Below are 18,407 nucleotides of genomic sequence, written 5' to 3'. Positions count from 1 at the left end.
GCTTGACAAGCTTGCACTGGATCCGTCTGGTCTACAAAATGTCATGGCCGGACACGAGGGCGCCGCGGGTGTTGGATGCGGCTGACGTGATTCGCACTTGTGTTTCCGAGTCTGGGGCATCACGATCACCGCCGCAACTCCAGATAGAGGTTCCGCGAGTTCGACCAGCGGAATGGGCAGCCAATGGCAGTCCCGGCCCCAAGACGCCCGCTTCGGCACGTCGTGGGTGCCGCTTTCCTAGTCTGGATGAAGCCCACCGCAACATAACTGGAAGGTCCCATACATCGACGTCGACAGCATCAAATCGAATCGCGTCCAACGACAGCAGCACTGAGGCCAAGAGTGCCACCAGCAGCTGGCAACCGGCCCGCTCCAGTAAAACGTCTGCTACTTTACACTGCACCTCCGACAACCGAGACTGTTTGAGCCCCGTCAAGGAAGCCACATCCGACAGTCACGGTAATGCCCCAAGAGTTTCAAAGCGAGAGCCGGTCCTCTACAACCACGAGGAGACTGCACTTACCCACTCTGCCCGCAAAGATCCCGACGATCCGTTTGTTGTTCGGGAAGATTCCAGCCCACTACCCATGCCGAAGCACAGAAGCACCGACTCGCCGAGTACTGTATCCGAGTCCCAGTCTACTACTACTGTTGACCGCGATTACCGCCAGTATCGCTCTGCTGCATCTGACCAGGGAACATCCTCCAGCCCTGGCGTAGATGCCACCCTCGACACCACTCCTTTCCGTGGAGCTCCTCGTAGCTCCTCTCTCGACAGACTGAGTCCCGCAAACCTCAGCGCGTTGCGGTCAGGTGCCGGCGCTCGCTGTGGCTTCAGGCCCGACGATGTCCTTCACAGTCCGGAAATTAGCAGAACCGGTTCGGTGCGCTTCACTCATGAGGGGGACCAAGGGAGCGACGGTTCCTCGGCCGTCAACAAAGATCCCTTGTGGTCTGCCACAGCAACCTCCCACGACGACAGGGCACTGTTCTCGCTTCCGCACATTCCTACACTTGCATTCTTCGATGCCCCCATCGGGACATCGACGCACTCGGCCCGCAGTCATGCAATTTCCTGCGGTCTGTCATTCTCGACTCTCTCCGACTCGCAAGCCCTCCTCAATAGTGACCTTAGCAGCAATGGCGGTCTCATACCTCCTCCGCTCGCCCTATCGACACGTGCGAGACCCTCTGAGATTCCGCGTGCGCACCTCAGCGTTGGTGCTTTTTCTATGGGCGCCACCACAGAATCCGACGATGATCCTTTCAAGTATGATAAGACCAATTATGGTGTCTTTCTCGTGGATAAGAGGGAGAGGGAAGTTAGCGCCAGACTTCAGCGCCAAAGCTCATCGAGTAAACACAGTAGGACTCCAAGCTGCAGTCCATCAAAGTCGTTGTACAAGACATTCAAGCTTCCGTCTCCTATCCCTGAGCACCCGTCCGGTAAGGCCGATGACTCGGCCAGGGTCAACCGTGACCAGCTCGCTGTATTGCAATTTCTGCACCCAGATGCCATCAAATCCTTGTGGGAAGTAAATCAGAGTCAAGGCGCCACGATCAGGGTGCCTGTACCCCTTCAGACGGACGCTTTATGCCAACCAAGTGCCGCAACAAAAACAAAGAAGTCTTCGAAAGTCAGTAAAATCCAGTTTCGGGGTGCTAGAGAGCCTCTGAACGATAGGGATGAATGGGAAACAGTAGGGACATTCCAAGCTGTCAATGACAGTAGCCCAACATACGCTCTTCCGAACCCACCCTCCAAGTTTACTCATGATGCGTCCGTCAACTATACAGGCAGCAGCGTCGCAGATGTATCAGACGAAGATGTCAGTCTGTATGAAGCTCAGTTTGACGAATACGGCTCCAAGGAACGCATCATTCAGCATCCATCAAATCAAGTCGACAACCAGCCATTCAAAGTCAGACATCTCAAAGACTCGAACATTCCTGTGTTTGTACCAAAGCAGCGGGTCCACAGAGTCAACGGACTTGCGCAGAACTCTATACGGCTCCTCCAGGGGTCAACCGCACAGAGCAAGGAGATCAACCCTACAGAGTCGAGCCGGACTGGCAAGATTCTCAATCCCTTCAGCGCCCTGAATAAGAAGTACAGAGACAAGTTGTTACCGCTCCCGCCACGAGTAACGGCCGAGACATCGCGCTTTGAGTTTCGAGACTCGGTGTGTAGCACTGATAAGGAGAACCCCTTCGATGGGAAACAGTTTGGTGACCAGAGGGTACATGATGACAGCAACTCTCATGATGCACTGAATGATTGTGTGACGAACCACCACAACAGCCAGGCGTCGACAGACTATGATCTGTCGACATTGTCTGCTCTGTCGAATGGGTCTCACAGCTTTGCTTTTCCACTCATACCGCTGCCCGAAGCAGCAAGACTGCAAACCATACGGCGCGAGAGCGGGATTGATGATGAGGCCTTCGCAAGCAACAAAGGACGACAGCGCAAGCAGAGTTTTGCGTCGCTGGGGAAGAATAGAGGAAGCGCCGTGGCCACGTCCAACCTGCCTCGTCTTCCGCAAACTGTGCACAAGCGAACCCCAACGCCTCTGTTCTCATCAGTCGTGAATGATAAAGAGCGTGAGTTCCCTCAATGACCATATCTGTAGCCATGGTTTGTGTGGGTAGTTAACCTCACTGCAGTCGAGAGCCGGGCCCTGCGTTTCGATGGCCCTGCGACCTCTCCGATCAGCTCCAAGATAGATTCACCACCTGATAGCCGCTCCCATTTCTGCGACAATAGCACCGCAACATTTGGTGCCTCTCCTCTCAAAAACCGAATGGCTGGGATGTGGCCGTCACGACGATCCGAGATTCCACATCTTTACCCCTGGGACGAGCGCCGATTACAACCTGGAAGTGATCCATACTTGCGAGCCTTGGCAGATCGAGATAAACTGCCCTCCGCACATCTGACTTACACTTCACATGAAGGCCGGAGAAAGCAACGTAGATGGTTTGTACTGATGTTGGCTGTCAGCATCTTCCCTTTCTTGTCAGTTCTTGTCTACCTCGGGAAATTCGATACTGCACTCTCCTGGTACACCAGGGGAGAGGTCAATGGACTAACAATAAGTCAGCGGAGAATTATATTGGCAATCATGGTCTTTCAGTTCTTTGTCTGGACGGCCATCATCGTTATCGTGGTGAAAAAAATGGGAGGCGCGTTTTGATCTACGCTCGCTCGGGCACGGTCATGCGTCAAAGCTGGTGTTTTCGGAGTGCATTGCCACTGGCTGGCTTTGATGCTTGAAAATCTAGGCACAACCCCAAAGCCACCCGACCAGCAGGTCATCCAGATTAAACTGTCTGAATATCTCTTGCATACCGCCAGCTAACCTTGAGCTTGCTGTTTGTGTCTTGCCTTGACCTTTGCCGGAGTCCACCAAGTATGCATACCACGACGATACAGTACGGACGGCCGACAGACAGCACGGCTACTCATCAATACTGTGCGTTACGGATCCTTGGCCGAGCACAGGGCGGAGTATTGATGTACTGCACATGTCGCTTATTGAGATTGCGCATCGGAGGCCAACCAGAGGCCACCGGCGGCAAGTCGAGTAGAAAGACAGCAAGATACAGTTTCGTGGTTGATTTTTAGCTGTCAGGGCTTACCTTCCGGTTTGCTTGTCTGATTATTTCTCTCCTGGAAAGGGGATGACGTTCTTTCTGCGGGCTAGTGTTACAATATACAGTGATGGATATGCAAGGTTTCAAGGGAATTCCTAGATAAAGGGCGTTAAGCGATATGATGACCAAGTACTCGCGATTAATTTTGGGGGTACGGTTGGCCGATAGGATTTGGGTCTGGTAGTGTTGGGATTCGATGCTGCGTAGAGGAGGGGTCAAAAAAAAAAAAAAAAATCAGATAGGACCTTCGGCTCAAGGTCCGTCGCTGCCACCTGGAATCTCTTGCTTTCTCTCTTTGTTGAAGATACCAGAATTAGGATCTCGATGACTTTGGTCGAGGCAGAATACTGAAATGGTGATGATAGATAGAGCCCGACGAGAATCGACTTGATTTGACAATGGAGACCAGGCCGGACGAAAGAGCACGCGTTTACAAGCCTGTTGTGACAGACACATCAGAGTCCTGAGGGTTAGGGCTGCTAAAGTCTGTGCGTCTGTCCCCATTTGTTGGACGAATGAATGAATGGATGAACTCGATGCTCCATACGGGCTTCGCAAATCATAACTCAAGTCACGGGCGGGACGCGACCCGACAATCCAGCAACTGTCGGCAGGAAGCCAACATCATTTAAGAGGATACTACAAAGAAAACTGTCGTCACACCTCCACAATAACAAGAAGCGAAACAATGGCCGACGTTGAGATGCACGACGGCGATGCTTCGCCCCGCGCCGATAGCCCAGAAGCCTCTGGCAACGCGTCCAAGGTCAGCGATATGCAGACGCACGCAAAGGCCACGGCAGTGCGCTCAATAGAGGGTTGGATCATCATGGTGACCAACGTACACGAGGAGGCAGATGAGGAAGCGATACATGACAAGTTTGGAGAGTTTGGCGAGATCAAGAACCTGCACCTGAACCTCGACCGCAGAAGTGGTTATGTGAAGGTACGCCTCTTTTGTTAATCCCTTGTCTTTTCTTCTCTTTTAGTCAAGAATGCGGGCAAAAAAAAATAGGACCTAGCAACTCACTGCTCCGTCGTGCATAGGGTTACGCTTTGATTGAGTACCCCACCCTCGCTGAGGCTCGTGCTGCCATCGATGGAGCGCACGAGACCAAGCTGCTCGATCAGACGGTCTACGTGGACTTTGCGTTTGTTCGGCCGCCGCCGAACAAGAATGGCGCGGGCGGTCGTGGTACCGGAGGAGGTGGTGCGCCCCGCGGAAGGGGACGCGGGAGAAGCCGCAGCCGCAGCCCTGTCAAGAATGGCGACTAGTTCCCGAGATAGATTCTTAATTCTCGATTCGGGGTGATCAAGGATCTTTGTTTGGGCTTATGATTCGACATTAGGAGACTGCATTGCAGCCACGCTCGACATGCTACCATCGGGCCTAATTTTGGCATGCCAGCTTGTCTATCTGTTCCTTTTCGAGCTATGGAAGAGAGCGTGTCGACATGTCAACGCTCAGAGCAAAGTAGCGCTGCTCAAAGGTGCGGTGGCAGAGCCCGAGATACATGGACATGTCGGCATCCCGTCACGGCCATCAGCAGGTAAGACTGGAGCTACCATGGCCTGTACATAGTGCAAAGAATATCACTTACATATGTGTTGTGCTGCAGGGCCCGTCTACTAGAGAAACAACAGAATGACGAAATCTTTTCTTGGTAATACCTCAGAAAGAACGGGAAAGAGAGGGGACAAAAAGCAAAGAGGGGAGAAAAAAGAAAGAAAATAAAAGAATATCCCGGATTTGAGCTACCAAAATATGCTCCCAACCCGCCGATATCATACGAAATCAAATAAGTACCTTTCCGTAACATTTTTACCTATCATAAGGCGACGGAACAACACGATGGGAAGTCAAAACTCCTCATGATTTGAATTTGAGTAGGACAAAACTATCGGAAAATCCAATTCCAAACAGGACCGTAGCTGATTGTAATAATTTATGTACTTTATCCATACGTGGTGAAATTGATGTCATAGTCATCCTTGTCTATGATCCGCATCTCTCTTCATGCCAACACACGCCCCACGCCATTTCAGACTGCCGGAGGAGGTCCCCGTGCACCAGTCATTTCTAATCCACCACCGCCGGTTCTTACGGGATCTGACTTGTTCCTTTTCAAAGACAGCAATCGCTTGATCCCACTTGGCTCTGTGAGAGGTTCTTCTGGAGGATCGTCCGAATACTCATAGAAAAGCCTTGGGACAAGAAGACGATAAGGGGTCGTTATCCCCGCAGGGTCCTTGGCATTAATTTCCACGTTTAGAGTGACCATGAGAGCGTCCTCGAGGTTGACATCGAGACTGCCTCCCTGTTTACGTTGCTTGGCCGTCATGGATGTTGGTGTGCGGTGTAGAGGTTTCGGCTGCAAATCCTGGACTGTAGGTTCCATGGGTCGCGGCGGGCGCGCGTCTCGATGCACTGGCTGTGCAGTAAAGTACGACTCGTCTCCTTCATAATACTCGTCCGAACTGTTCCCTATGTCGTAGTTGTGACTTCTTCCTGTTGCACCGCCACCCCTTAATCCAAGCCTCTTCGCGGCGGCGCGGGGTATGTTGCTGGTTTGATCATCCTCGTCACTCGAGTACCCCCACTGCCCGTTGATTCCACCATCATCGGTGGTTTTGCCTTTGTCGACTGTAGGTTTCCTGCCCCTGCCGCTCAGTCTGCGCAAAAGCCCTCCTATCCCGCCACCGGAAGGCTTGTCAGACGGGAAATCGCCTCGAGTAAGGGACAAAGTTCGAGTTGGCCCCTGTGGCCGAGGCGGACGGGGTCCGACATCGTCGGCTGAAGCACGCTCGCTGCGCGAAAACGTTCGAAAGAGCCCACCTGCCCCTGATACGGGTGGGCGTGATACCTCTGCAGGACGCTTCTTGGACAACCGCCGCATTATTCCGCCCTTAGGCGGCGTTCCGATAGGGTCCACCCATTCCTCGATCCCAGGTGATGGCGGCGGCGTGTCCCCCGGCACGTAGTGCCTGATGGCGCACCAGTTTCTATGTGGAAGAAGACGCTTGTTGTTCCTGGGCTTGCCGTCCACGCCATGACTGAACAAAGGAATCATGTCTTCCCACGTCTGCTTCTTCTCACCATCTTCGTTGTCTAGAATATGCACTTTGTTGCGCTTGTTCAGCACATCAGCCAGCATATCCGGTGGTGGGGTATTGACTATAGCGCTCGAGATGATGTTGGGCATGTAACGAAAGTCTTTATGCTTCGCAATGCCGAGCTTTGGATCTGAGTAAAACTGACCCACAGCTGCGAGGTGTACGTCGCCTGAGAGAATGGTCACGCGAACACTGCGGTCAGCGGCAAGATCTTGGAGGTCCTCCATGATGATCTTGCGTTCTTTCTTGTGGTGCTTCGCTGTCCAGTGGTCATCGAGATCGTCAAGCACTTCAACGCCGCCATCGAATCTGTTTAGTAGGCCACCCATGAGACCCATCTTCGCCAACGCCTTGACGGGTTCAAATAGCCGTGATGTCAAGCTGGTCATTGAAATCCACGGGTCAGTAAAATAAGGCACTTTGATCGCATGCACGAGGGCGGGAAGCACTCACATATTCTCCAGCCAGACAAGTCTGGGGTATGCGATCGGTACGCCAAGCAGCACAAGCAGGTGCTTCGTTCGTCCCTTGACAATCTCATCATAACACCGATCCATGAGCTTCTGCCAGGACTCATCACTCATGACCTCGTCGTGGGTTCGCTCGGTCCTGCCATCGACGCCTAAAAGGGCCACATCTCCGCCCAGGGACATGTATACGCTCCGACTCTGCTCGGCAATATAAGGTCCGGGCTTGGTGCCCAACGCCCAGCTCGGTTCGACGGCCTCGGTCTCATCGGGAACGCTCTGGTGTTGAAATAGCATATAATACTTGAATGCAACGTTGCCCAGGCCAGAGAAGACAGGCGTTGACATGAAGTGATGAGGGTACGAACCGAAACCGTCAATAATATCATGATCATCCCAAATATTCACCATGGGAATCTGCGAGCTCGCCATGCCAAACAAGCCCTGAGAGAACCACATGCTGTATCGCTCCAAGAAGTAGGCCTCAAGCTCATCCTGCAGCTGTGGTGTGAATGGGGCATTGTGCTTATGGATCGGGTTACGCATGTCGGTCCACTCTTTGAATATCTTTGTCTCGCGCATCACGGCGTCCATGTAGAGCTGGTCGCCACCACCTACCATGACATGAAAAGGACGCGCCTGGTGCGTGTTCAGTACATCACGCCACATCGGGTCCGGCCCGCTCAAGTCATTCGGGTTCACAGTCGCGCTGAATCCGTTGCAGCTGTGGAACATGATGTTCATCGATTGGCCCTTCGCCGGCACCCAGAAGCCAGTCGAGGGGCCGCGGTTTATGCGGTAGGCGATCCGCTGCTCGCGATCCTTGAGCTCAACCTCGATGTTGAAGCGCCAGAAAGTGCAGCCCCTTTCGGCATGTAATCGAAAGCCACGTACATCCTTGTACCTGTCCAACTTTTCACCGTCCAACTTCGCTCGTTGCCGGCGAGCAGCAAACGAACCATGGGGTTCCGTAAGCCCATCTTCCAGTGGGTAGTCGGGTGGGCTCCGGGTCTTTTCAAAGAGGCCACTATCCGTCTCATCCCTCGAGAGATCTTTGGCTTCCTCCAGGTGGTCAATCGGACGCACGTAAAGCGTCTCGCCTCTCCTACCAAGCTTTGGGTGGCCGGCGATGGGATCAACATGCTCAGGTGCCAGACCTTGCTCGTCACTCACAAGCTCTGGTGGCGGGGGTAGCAGTTCGATAGGCTGAGCGAAAAGACGCAGTGTCGGTGCGATCTCGTAGGAAGATTCGTCGTCATGGGTTACAATCAGAATGCTTCCCCGCCAAATTTCCCTGTCTGGTGCCGGGACGGCCCGCGCGGACCGGGATATCCCACGCTCAATGCGAATGCCACTGTACCGAAGAAGAGGGCCGCATTTGAGGTAGAGCGGTGGTTTGAATCTCGTCGGGGCTGCAAGTACAGGCGGAACGACGGGTAGGGTCAGTGCATAGGTCTTGAAACATGGGATGAAAGTATTGGGGAGGCCTTTTCTCGGAAAAAGTAAAGAGCATGTCGGCAATGAGGACAAGGTTGTGCACGCCTAGTTCCAGGTGGCGCCATGACTGGCTTTACAATCCTTGCGGGCCGCGTGGCTGTTGAAACCTTGTCTTGAACCGACGCCACTGCAGCGACGTTGTCGGCCTTTCACAACAAGCCTTGTCCTCATCGCACCAGTCTTTGGGTGAACAATTGGCAGCGCGCTCAAGCCGAGACAACGCAATGCACCATATTTACTCATTGGAAGCCCACGGTTGTCAGTCCCATCACAACAGAAATACTTGTGCTTACCGTTGGTCTCATCATATTCACCGTCGAAGGCCTCCGCCTTCCTGGGACGCGACGACGTCGAACCGCGTCGCTTGGATGGTGGAGTCTCCCACCAAGCCTGGCTCTTGTCTGCCGGTTTCTCCTTCACACTATCGAGGTCCAACAACTCTCCAGAAAGTGTACCAACCGTTGCCTTGCTCCACTCGTCAAGATACTTCGTCTTTTGGAACAATCCCTGTCCTGGCTTGAAGCTTTCCCGATTGGTAAATGTCAGTCTCGCAAAGTGGCCTTCCTCACTTGAAACAGACTCGTCGTCGTCTTCGTTGTCATCACTATCGTCATCTGCGGCCTGGACGTGAGCAGGCGCCGGCCTAGTCGCGGCTATAGCAGCTGGTGGACCCAAAGTGCCTGCAAACCCAATAGGGCCCTTGGTGACCGGCGCCTGTTCTCTACCAGAAACATCATCTGATGGACCAGGAGGAGTATAGTGGCCCGTTTCGCCTTCCCGATGAGGTTTGTTTCTCAGGCTTGGCGCCTTGACCAACTTGCCTGACCGAGTTCGCTGTGGAGGGCCGCTTTGTGACAAAACTTCCTTGTTCTGCGGAGAGACGTTACCGCCCGAGGGATGGGGTGACCTCTTTTGCGCCGGCTGAGAACCAGCTGTAGTCGAGTAGTCTGGGGGACTGGGCGGCGCATCAATACGCACAGATGGGCCTTTTTGTGGCACAAACCTGGGCTCTTCCCGGTCGCCACCTGGTGGCTGAGACATCGATGTTTTCCGTTGATGGCGCTCGCCAGGAGGTTGCTTGCGCAGCTTGTTGCTGCCGCTCCTAACGATTGGAATTTTGGGCGGTATCGCAGGTGGCCTTTCGCCTACTTCGGGCAGATTCAAGTCGTTACGATTCACCGTACGTTCTCGGAAGCTGAGGTTGCGCTTCGGAAGGTCCGAAGTGCCATGCCCTGCTGGCGGCGGAGCCGGCACTCTAGGCTCGGGCAAAGAACCATCCTCGGGTGGGTTCTGGGTCAGAGGACCCCTGTGCATCGCTATAGGCTCTTGCTGCACCTGTCGCCCTTGAGGCTCGGCGGCGCTGCGCTGCGGGTGGTCGGAGCCAGTAACCTCGGCGGCAGCCCCAAGGGCTCTCTGGCGAGCGCGCTCCTCGGCAGCTGCCACGCGGGCACGTTTCTCCTCCTTTGTGATGCTGTCGAGCGTCAGCTCAAGCTTCTGTAGTGGCGAACGATCATTTGCGAACTTTTTCTTATGCCCGGCAACATTGGTATCAATGCTGGCAGCCGGTCCTGAGCGAGACGTTGATGTTGCGGTAGAGTCATATGAACCATTTCTTTGACTCTGGTGGCGACCTGGAAGGGCGTTTGGTTCGCGGTAATCCTCCGGTTCCATCCCCGTTTGGTTAGGCGGTCCTCTGCGGCGCGCAGGGCCAGGGTTGAGCACTGCTGGAGCACCAGGCGAAGAAGGCATTGTTCCGGATCTGAACGTCGGAGAGAAGGCGGATGGAGGATTGGGAGAAGATTCAAGGCTGTCGGCGGGAGTTTGCCCGTCTAGTTCCTGCTGTCGACTCCCGCGGCGCTGGCGTTTCTCGGCGGGTTCAGCTGGGTACTGGTCCGCTCCATACGGGAGTGAGGGAGGTCTGGGAGCTAGACCGTAGGCGCCGCCAAAACTTGAGCGCGTGGGTGTGGCATATGGACTCTGTGTAGACTCGGTGGGATCAGCACTTATAGCGGTCTGCACAGAGCCGCGCTTGGTTCGAGGAGCAGCCCCTTCGAGCGACGGCGGCTGGCCGTGCTGGTGGATCCTGGGCGGGGGTAGCTCGCCCCAGTACGGTGCCGATTGTGACGGCGATCGAGCATGAGACATGGTCGACGGTAAACCGCACGAAGAGCGGGTCCGGAAAACAGTGATTGGCGGCGCGTAGGCCGGTGACGGGAAGCACCAGTATGATCCTGCTGCAACCGAAGGGTAGGTAGGTACAATTGATAGGGGAGGTAGGTAGGTAGCTGCTGCAAGCTAAGATGTTTAGTTACATGTTACACATGGCGGTCAAAGGGACGAGAATCATAAACGGATGGTATGGCGAAGTGCAGGTCTGCCTCATGCAAGCATCCGCACGTGGAGAGAGAAACCCATGCCCAGACGCGGGAAGTTAGCAGATCATGTCTTGTGTCTGTGAATAAAAGAAAGAGCAGACAATGGGAGATGGCGCGATGCGAAAGTACGGAAGAAATAAAATGCAAGGCTGGGGAAAAGAGGATCCTTGAAGAAAAATGACGGAGTATGCAACCGGGCAGCGGCGGCAGGGGGGGGTCGCCGACGAAAATCGGGAGGTTGAGTGGCCCTAAGCTACAGGGGGGTAACCCAGTTTAGCAGGCGCTACGCCATACTGTATCGTCCTACTATGGTACATAATATTTACTGGCTAGATGAGTTGGGGTCGGACATGTCTGGAGAGTGGAATGGATTCGGGACCAGGGATGTGCAATTGGATCCCTTGTAAACTTTACAAGTCTTGTAATGGATGGATAAATATCCTAGACTATTCTTAAGTGCCTGCGAAGTATATGGGCACCGATGGCTGTTAGGTACTCACCTTTATTGCCTCCATTCAAATGGTGGCTGCTGGCGGAAATTCAAGTGCAGGGGAGCTAGTTAAGGTACTGCATACCTTAGGTTAGGTACCTTGGGCTTGCTAAGGTATATATGGGCAATAACAAATACCTCTTTTCATATCCGGAGGTACATGCAGGCGTCGAGAGTCTTGGTCTGTTTTCCGTGGGTCATATCTGCACGTGGCGTAGCACCCATGTTTTGCTCTAATCAGCTTTTTGATTTTTTGTCGATTCAATTGGTGCACCTTGCCGTAATAAATGGGTGGCTGGGTAGCATACGCGTTATTTCGCCCCTGCTGCTACGAAACCTGAGAATGTTAGCCAGGCTTGTTTGTTTGGCCACGACTGATCTACTAACCTTGGCAGTATAGTGTCGCTGCTATCGCAATTAGGTTGGCGGAGGACCGGCGGGTTTCATGGGGAATGAAGCTTTTGTGTACTGGAAAGGGAGCAAACAGGCCAACAGCCACTTACTTGACCACAGTTGCATCCATTCCCAGTTGTGTTGAGGTGGTGTTGGCTCTTGGATTCACATTCGCCAGGTCATGTAGGGGTCGGAGGGGTTCTCGAGATTAACGCAAGAGATTATATGCGAGTTTGTATGTCTATTGTTATTATTACGACTATTGGAAACCAAACATGGTTATAATAATTATATTAAAAAAAATGATAATAAGAAATAAAGAAAGCAGAAAAATCATACCGGTCGGTAGCTTACCTACTGCACCGCTGGTTAAACAGCTTGGAAACCTTAGGTACGAGGAGGCCAACCATGCCATTGGTACTTTAGTGCACTGTGCATTCCCTCGTTGAAGAAATGATTACGACAGTATATTATCCTGTGATGCCCACAGTCACTTATCACAAACACCCGTTTCGTGCTGTGCCTGCAGTGGCGCAAGGACCCCTACAGCAAATTGGACCGCCGACATGTGGAGGCTGTGCTCTTTTTAGCAATGTGGAACCAGAACCAGAAGCGCAGCGTCCTGCACCTACAATGAATGATCTGCCGATTCGCTTGAAACAGCCAGTCCCTTTCGTCTTATGTGGTCGTAACTTCGGTTTGGTTGCGCTTTGGAAGCATTTGGTTCTTGTTTCCTATTCAAACACCGTGCTTCTTGTCTATTCAGTCCTTATTCCGGTCTCTTTGCCCATTGTCGCTTTGGTGTTTTTCTTTTTCTTTTTGTGTGTCGCTCTGTTGTCTCGCTGTTTTATTCTCGTTCTGGGTTGCGTTCACACATCAACCTGTCTTGAAACTCAGCTTGTCCACCTGTCTCGCCCCTCGCGTCAGGGTGCTGACAGATTGAAGCCGGCTTCTTTCCTCCCACCCGCGAAATCGCCACGTAGACGATCTTTCGCTATCGAGCGGTCTCCATATGCTATTTCATCAACAAACACAACCAGTTTCCTCCCTTTAGATTCTACCTGGTTTTTCGACGCCCGAGAGTTCCACCCTTGTCAATACCCGTGCTTTTCGAACGATGAGGCTCTCCTACGGCCTCGCCCTATTGGGTTCTGCTTTCGGCCTCGCCGCGTATTCGAAAGTAACGCCGCGCGATTTTAACACAAATGACTACTACGTCCTCCACCTAGCCTCTGATGCATCACCCAGCGTCGTTGCGCGAGAACTCGGTCTGACACACGTGGGTCAACTTGGAGAGCTTGAGAGCCATCACGTCTTCTCTGGGGAAAAGACGCCGCACGATATTGTTAAACGAGGACTGGAAAAGCGAGGACTGGAACGGCGTGATGTCCTCTTCTCGCAGAAGCAGGCTCCGCGAGCACCTTGGCAGAAGAGGGTGTCTCCACCCCCTCGCGCTGGACCAAGCCCTCTCCGGGACCGTCAGGAGGATGCCCCGGACGTGAATGCGGTCAAGAAGCTGACACAGGTCGCCAAGGCGTTGAATATCGAGGATCCCATCTTCCATGAACAATGGCACCTGTTTAATTCCGTCCAATTAGGCCATGACGTCAATGTTACCGACGTTTGGTTGAATGGAGTTACCGGAAAGAACGCCACTGTTTCAATTGTCGACGATGGCCTAGACATGTATAGTGATGATCTCAAAGGCAACTACTATGCCAAGGGCTCATACGACTTCAATGACAAGACCGAAGAGCCCAAGCCGAGGTTATCTGACGACAGGCACGGTACGCGTTGTGCTGGAGAAGTGGCAGCCGTCCGGAATGATGTGTGTGGTGTGGGCGTCGCCTTCGACGCAAAAGTCTCAGGTTTGCGTATTCTGAGCAAGCTTATCAGCGACGCAGATGAGGCTGTCGCACTGAACTACGACTTTCACAACAACCACATTTATTCTTGCTCCTGGGGTCCTCCGGATGATGGCAAAAGCATGGACGCACCGGGGCTCCTAATTCGACGCGCAATGTTGAACGCCGTGCAAAAGGGCCGGGACGGCAAAGGCTCAATCTACGTTTTTGCTAGTGGAAACGGAGCCGCTAACGAGGACAACTGTAACTTTGACGGGTACACCAACAGCATCTACAGCATCACTGTTGGTGCAATCGACAGAAAGGGCTTGCATCCATACTACTCCGAGGCCTGCTCCGCCAACCTGGTTGTCACATACTCTTCTGGTAGTGGAGACGCGATTGTAAGGATTTCCCCTCACCTGCTGCTGCTGCTGCTGCTGCTGAATCACTCTACCTCGAATACTGACAAGGATGAACAACAAATAGCACACCACGGACGTCGGGACAAACCAGTGCTACAATGGGCACGGAGGCACATCGGCGGCAGCTCCTCTAGCCGCCGGAATTTTTGCTCTCGTATTGGAGGTCCGTCCAGATCTTACTTGGAGGGACATGCAGTACCTTGCCTTCATGACGGCTGTGCCGCTTAACCTCGACTCTGGCGATTGGCAAGATACCGCTATCGGCAAGAAGTACAGTCACACATACGGATACGGCAAGGTTGATACTTTTGGCATCGTGGAGGCAGCCAAGACTTGGAAGCTTGTCAAACCTCAGGCGTATTTTTTCTCGCCTTGGATCCATGTGAAGCATGGGATTCCCGAGGGCGATGCTGGCCTTGCTACAAAATTCGAGGTTACTGAAGATATGCTTGCCAAGGCAAACCTGGAGCGGGTTGAGCATGTCACTGTAACCATGAACATAGAGCACTCTCGCCGTGGCGATCTCAGCGTGGACCTCATTAGTCCAAACAAGGTCATCAGCCATCTCTCGGTCACGAGACGTCTAGATAACGCCAAGGCGGGCTACAAAGACTGGACCTTCATGAGTGTTGTGCACTGGGGTGAGTCGGGAGTTGGTACTTGGACCATCGTGGTTAGAGACACCAAGGTCAATGAATTCCAAGGCAACTTCACAGATTGGCATCTCAAGCTATGGGGTGAGGCCCGAGATCCTTCGAAAGCCGTACTTCTGCCGATGCCAACAGAAAACGATGACAAAGATCACGACAAGCCGTCCACAACCACGGTCGCAGCTGAGACGATTACTATGCCACCCGGCTCTGCGTCGACGCCCGACAAGCCCATCACCACCCCATCGACCGACCATCCCGACCGACCAGTTAACAACAAGCCAAGCGTAGCAGGGCCTCCCGGTTCTCAGGTTACTACTGATCAGGGATCTAGCGTTAGCGGAAGCCCGGCTACTCAGTCAAACTCATCGTGGCTTCCATCCTTTTTGCCCACATTCGGAGTATCGTCGCGCACTCAAGTCTGGATATATGGCGCCTTGGGTCTGATTGTAGTTTTCTGTATCGGTCTCGGCATCTATCTGTTTATGGCTCGCCAGCGCAGGCTGCGTAACAGCCCACGGGATAACTACGAGTTTGAGTTGCTTGACGAGGAAGAAGCTGAGGGTTTGAACCGTGGTGAAAAGGGCTTTGCGGGCGGCCAGAAAGGACGTAAAACTCGGGGCGGTGAGCTGTACGATGCCTTTGCTGGTGGAAGCGATGATGAGGACGAGTTTGCTACAGATCAGTATCATGACCGTGCCGAAGCTAGCGCTGAGAGGACGCACGATGCTGATGATGAGGATGTGCATCATGTTATCGGAGACGATTCGGAAGACGAGGATGAGAAAGGGCTTATGACTTCACGATGAAGTGCGTTGAGCAACACCACATAGTATATAGATCATTCGGTATGTGTTGGTTTACTCTGCGCCATTTTCGATGGTACTCGGAAGGTTGCGTGGAAGGTGGACGCAAAAGAGCCTTGAACTCATTGCGTGAAACGATGCACTGTACGACCTACCTCAAGTTTTGTCCTAGTTGTACACTTGAAAATAAAATTATGTTTCTCTTATATCATTTACTTGACTTCTGAAAGGTGCTTAGAATGCCGGCTTGGCTATAATACGGAATCAACGACCCTTTTCAACATGGAGCTCGCGTTGATATGCTCAGTAAAGCGGCGGTAATTCTGGACGCCCCAAACTTCAGCTGCTAGTCCCCTCCCCACATCTCGTCGACGATTCAGCATTTGGCAGTTTTATAATAGTATCGATGGTATTGGGCCATGGGATTTAGCCGGGCGAACTGGTATCATTTTTAATCTAGATGGCCAGAGTCACAAAATTCAGCGTCTGAGAACACCTCTCTTGTCCCTCCTCTTCCGTCTTGCATTCCTTCTCAGGGTCTCTTCATCCAAAAACTCTTCAGGTAACTCAAAGTCCATCTCTCCCATTTCAGGAACCACATGGCCCCATGCGAGGACCGTCCGTCCCTTCCGGCGATTCTTGCTAAGGGCTGCGTCCCGTTGATATTTCTTCTCGAAGAAGGACGTAAAAGGCTTAGGTGGCAGTAAATCCAGCGACTCCATGGGGGCATGTGGTCTTTGGTGCTGTTTTCTAGAGCGTGCACGGGCCTGTGCCTCATCACTCAGCTGTTTGGCAATAGAAGCTTCTATATCGCTTTCAGCCTCGCTGTCCGGGACTTCCTCGTTATTTTCCTCGTCGGCATTATCGTCGTCGTCGTCCTCCTCCTCCTCCCCTTCTTCTTCTTGTTCTTCTCCCACATCCTCATTGTCCGCATCTTCCTCGGACGCGGACTCCTCGCTCTCTGCCCGTGCTGCCTGAGCGACTGCCCGCTCCTTTGCCAATTTTCGCCGCTTTTCCTCGACGCCCCATTGTCGGAACTTATCCAAGATAGCCTCGCATCCACGAATAAAATGCTGTCGTGGTTCCTCGAACTCTCTCTTTTTAGTCTCGGTAATTCCGCTAACACCCATGACCCTCAGCCAGTCGTGGCCCTGAAGCCCATCCAACAGACGTATTATCTGCTCTTTCTCATGCTGAGCGCGACCCCTTTCCGTATTCCGGACGGAGCGTTCTGCACGTTCTGCACGTTTGTGTACTGGCTCGAAAAGGGCGTCTGGAAGAGGGTCAGTGTGATCATCATCCAGGGAAAGTTGATTCTGTAGGAAATCAAGATTGAACACCTGGGTGTCGACAAGATTGGCGAAAAGATCATCGCTGTAGCTCCTGATAGCGAAGGATTCAACTTTGCGGTGATCTTTTCGGTCGCGTTCCACCTTTGGATCATCGACTATTACTATAGGGGTATGGGGCTCCAGTAGATCTACAAATACAACTGTCAGCCTTTTGTGCAGAGGGGCCTGTCTGGCATCCTTTCTTTGGGCAATTGGACAAACTTACTCTCCTGTCTCGGATCGTTTCCAATGACCTCGTCGTAGTCCGGGAAATAAGCCGAGAGGTCACTCTTGAGCCGTGTGTTTTCCTGTGAGCGTAGCTTACGACCTTCGGTGGCCTTTGTTTCCGATGGCTTGACGTGTAGACTACCCAACTCTCGGGACACAGCATTTCGGGCTCTGGCTGTCGGCTTAGAAGACTCTATATTGTTTGAAACCGCTGTTACCTGCGGCGGTTGTGACGTATCCGTGGTGTATGGAACTGAAGGGGAAGGTGGCGGCGGTGGTAATGGCGGACGCGGCCGGACTCGGGTTGGGGGTTTTCCTGCAAGGTTCTGGGTTGATGTTGATGGTGATGGTGAGCAGTGAGCCGCGGTGGCAGCGTCTCCGCTCGGTCGGGGGCGCGTTCGAGGGTGGCTAAGGGGAGATGGTGACGGCAGCGCGACCGTTCTGGGGTGGAAGGCTGCGTTTGGCGACGAAGACAAATTGATGGTGAGTCGCTCTCTCTTGGGCGATTGGATGGGGTTGATATCAATCGGCTTTTCGAGCTGTTCGTCGCGACGGCGTTTTGGAGCGACCGAAATGGCTTGCGAAAAGACCAACTTCTTGTTGTTGTTGTTGTTATTGTTGTTATTGTCGCTGAACCGCGTCTGTAGCATCGGGTATGTAATGTGGCCTTCAGCTCGCCTGGAGCGCGTGACGGAGGCCATGGGCGATACGAAAACAGTCATTCATGATGCGCCCAGTGCATATCAATTGAATCGGACGGATTTTGGAAAAGAAAATGCGCGTTGTCGTTTCAGGTTTTTCCTGTCGAATTGAGCTCAGCAGCTTGATGGGGTTTGGTATCCGGTCGGGCAAGTGTTGGCGGCAAACAATTCCACTTCACCAGGCGTGCATCAAAATCAGCGACGCTCTTCTGATTCAGCACCCCCAGCACTGGAAAACTGTCAGGGCTCTCGCACCTATTGTTTCATTATGTCCACTCTCTTGCACTAAAACTCGTGCTGATGTTGCCATCTCCTAGCTAGTTTTGTCTGCTAGACGATTCGCAAGTCATAATTCATATGTCTAGCCCCGGTTGATGTCAAAGCAGAAACCTTGTTGCAACCAGAGGTGCGTCGCAGTAATTTTTTTTT

At 52.9% G+C, this 18,407-nt stretch overlaps 5 protein-coding genes across 5 annotated transcripts; 3 read left to right on the top strand and 2 right to left on the bottom strand.

Annotated features, from left to right (window-relative positions):
* Nucleotides 1–38: 38 nt before the first annotated feature.
* Nucleotides 39–3,197, top strand: PpBr36_05581 (uncharacterized protein; the record flags this gene model as incomplete). Its single annotated transcript, XM_029892734.1, has 2 exons — nt 39–2,604; nt 2,668–3,197. 2 exons carry the CDS (start codon nt 39–41, stop codon nt 3,195–3,197), a joined length of 3,096 nt encoding a protein of 1,031 aa, XP_029745944.1.
* Nucleotides 3,198–4,345: 1,148 nt separating this feature from the next.
* PpBr36_05580 (uncharacterized protein) lies at nt 4,346–5,290 on the top strand (the record flags this gene model as incomplete). Its single annotated transcript, XM_029892733.1, has 4 exons — nt 4,346–4,603; nt 4,705–4,867; nt 5,007–5,207; nt 5,277–5,290. The coding sequence occupies 4 exons, from the start codon at nt 4,346–4,348 to the stop codon at nt 5,288–5,290; spliced, it is 636 nt and encodes a 211-aa protein (XP_029745943.1).
* A 409-nt stretch (nt 5,291–5,699) lies between these two features.
* Nucleotides 5,700–10,880, bottom strand: PpBr36_05579 (uncharacterized protein; the record flags this gene model as incomplete). Its single annotated transcript, XM_029892732.1, has 3 exons — nt 5,700–7,152; nt 7,225–8,650; nt 9,029–10,880. 3 exons carry the CDS (start codon nt 10,878–10,880, stop codon nt 5,700–5,702), a joined length of 4,731 nt encoding a protein of 1,576 aa, XP_029746390.1.
* Nucleotides 10,881–13,110: 2,230 nt separating this feature from the next.
* Nucleotides 13,111–15,721, top strand: PpBr36_05578 (uncharacterized protein; the record flags this gene model as incomplete). Its single annotated transcript, XM_029892731.1, has 2 exons — nt 13,111–14,241; nt 14,327–15,721. The coding sequence occupies 2 exons, from the start codon at nt 13,111–13,113 to the stop codon at nt 15,719–15,721; spliced, it is 2,526 nt and encodes an 841-aa protein (XP_029745688.1).
* A 476-nt stretch (nt 15,722–16,197) lies between these two features.
* On the bottom strand, nt 16,198–17,999 carry PpBr36_05577 (uncharacterized protein; the record flags this gene model as incomplete). Its single annotated transcript, XM_029892730.1, has 2 exons — nt 16,198–17,198; nt 17,276–17,999. The coding sequence occupies 2 exons, from the start codon at nt 17,997–17,999 to the stop codon at nt 16,198–16,200; spliced, it is 1,725 nt and encodes a 574-aa protein (XP_029745644.1).
* Between the last annotated feature and the right edge of the window lie 408 nt (nt 18,000–18,407).

This window comes from Pyricularia pennisetigena, assembly GCF_004337985.1.
Source record: "Pyricularia pennisetigena strain Br36 chromosome 4 map unlocalized Pyricularia_pennisetigena_Br36_Scf_6, whole genome shotgun sequence".
Taxonomy (NCBI): Eukaryota; Fungi; Ascomycota; class Sordariomycetes; order Magnaporthales; family Pyriculariaceae; genus Pyricularia; species Pyricularia pennisetigena.
Note: the sequence above shows the minus strand (reverse complement) of the source record. Positions and strands in the feature narration are given on the sequence as shown.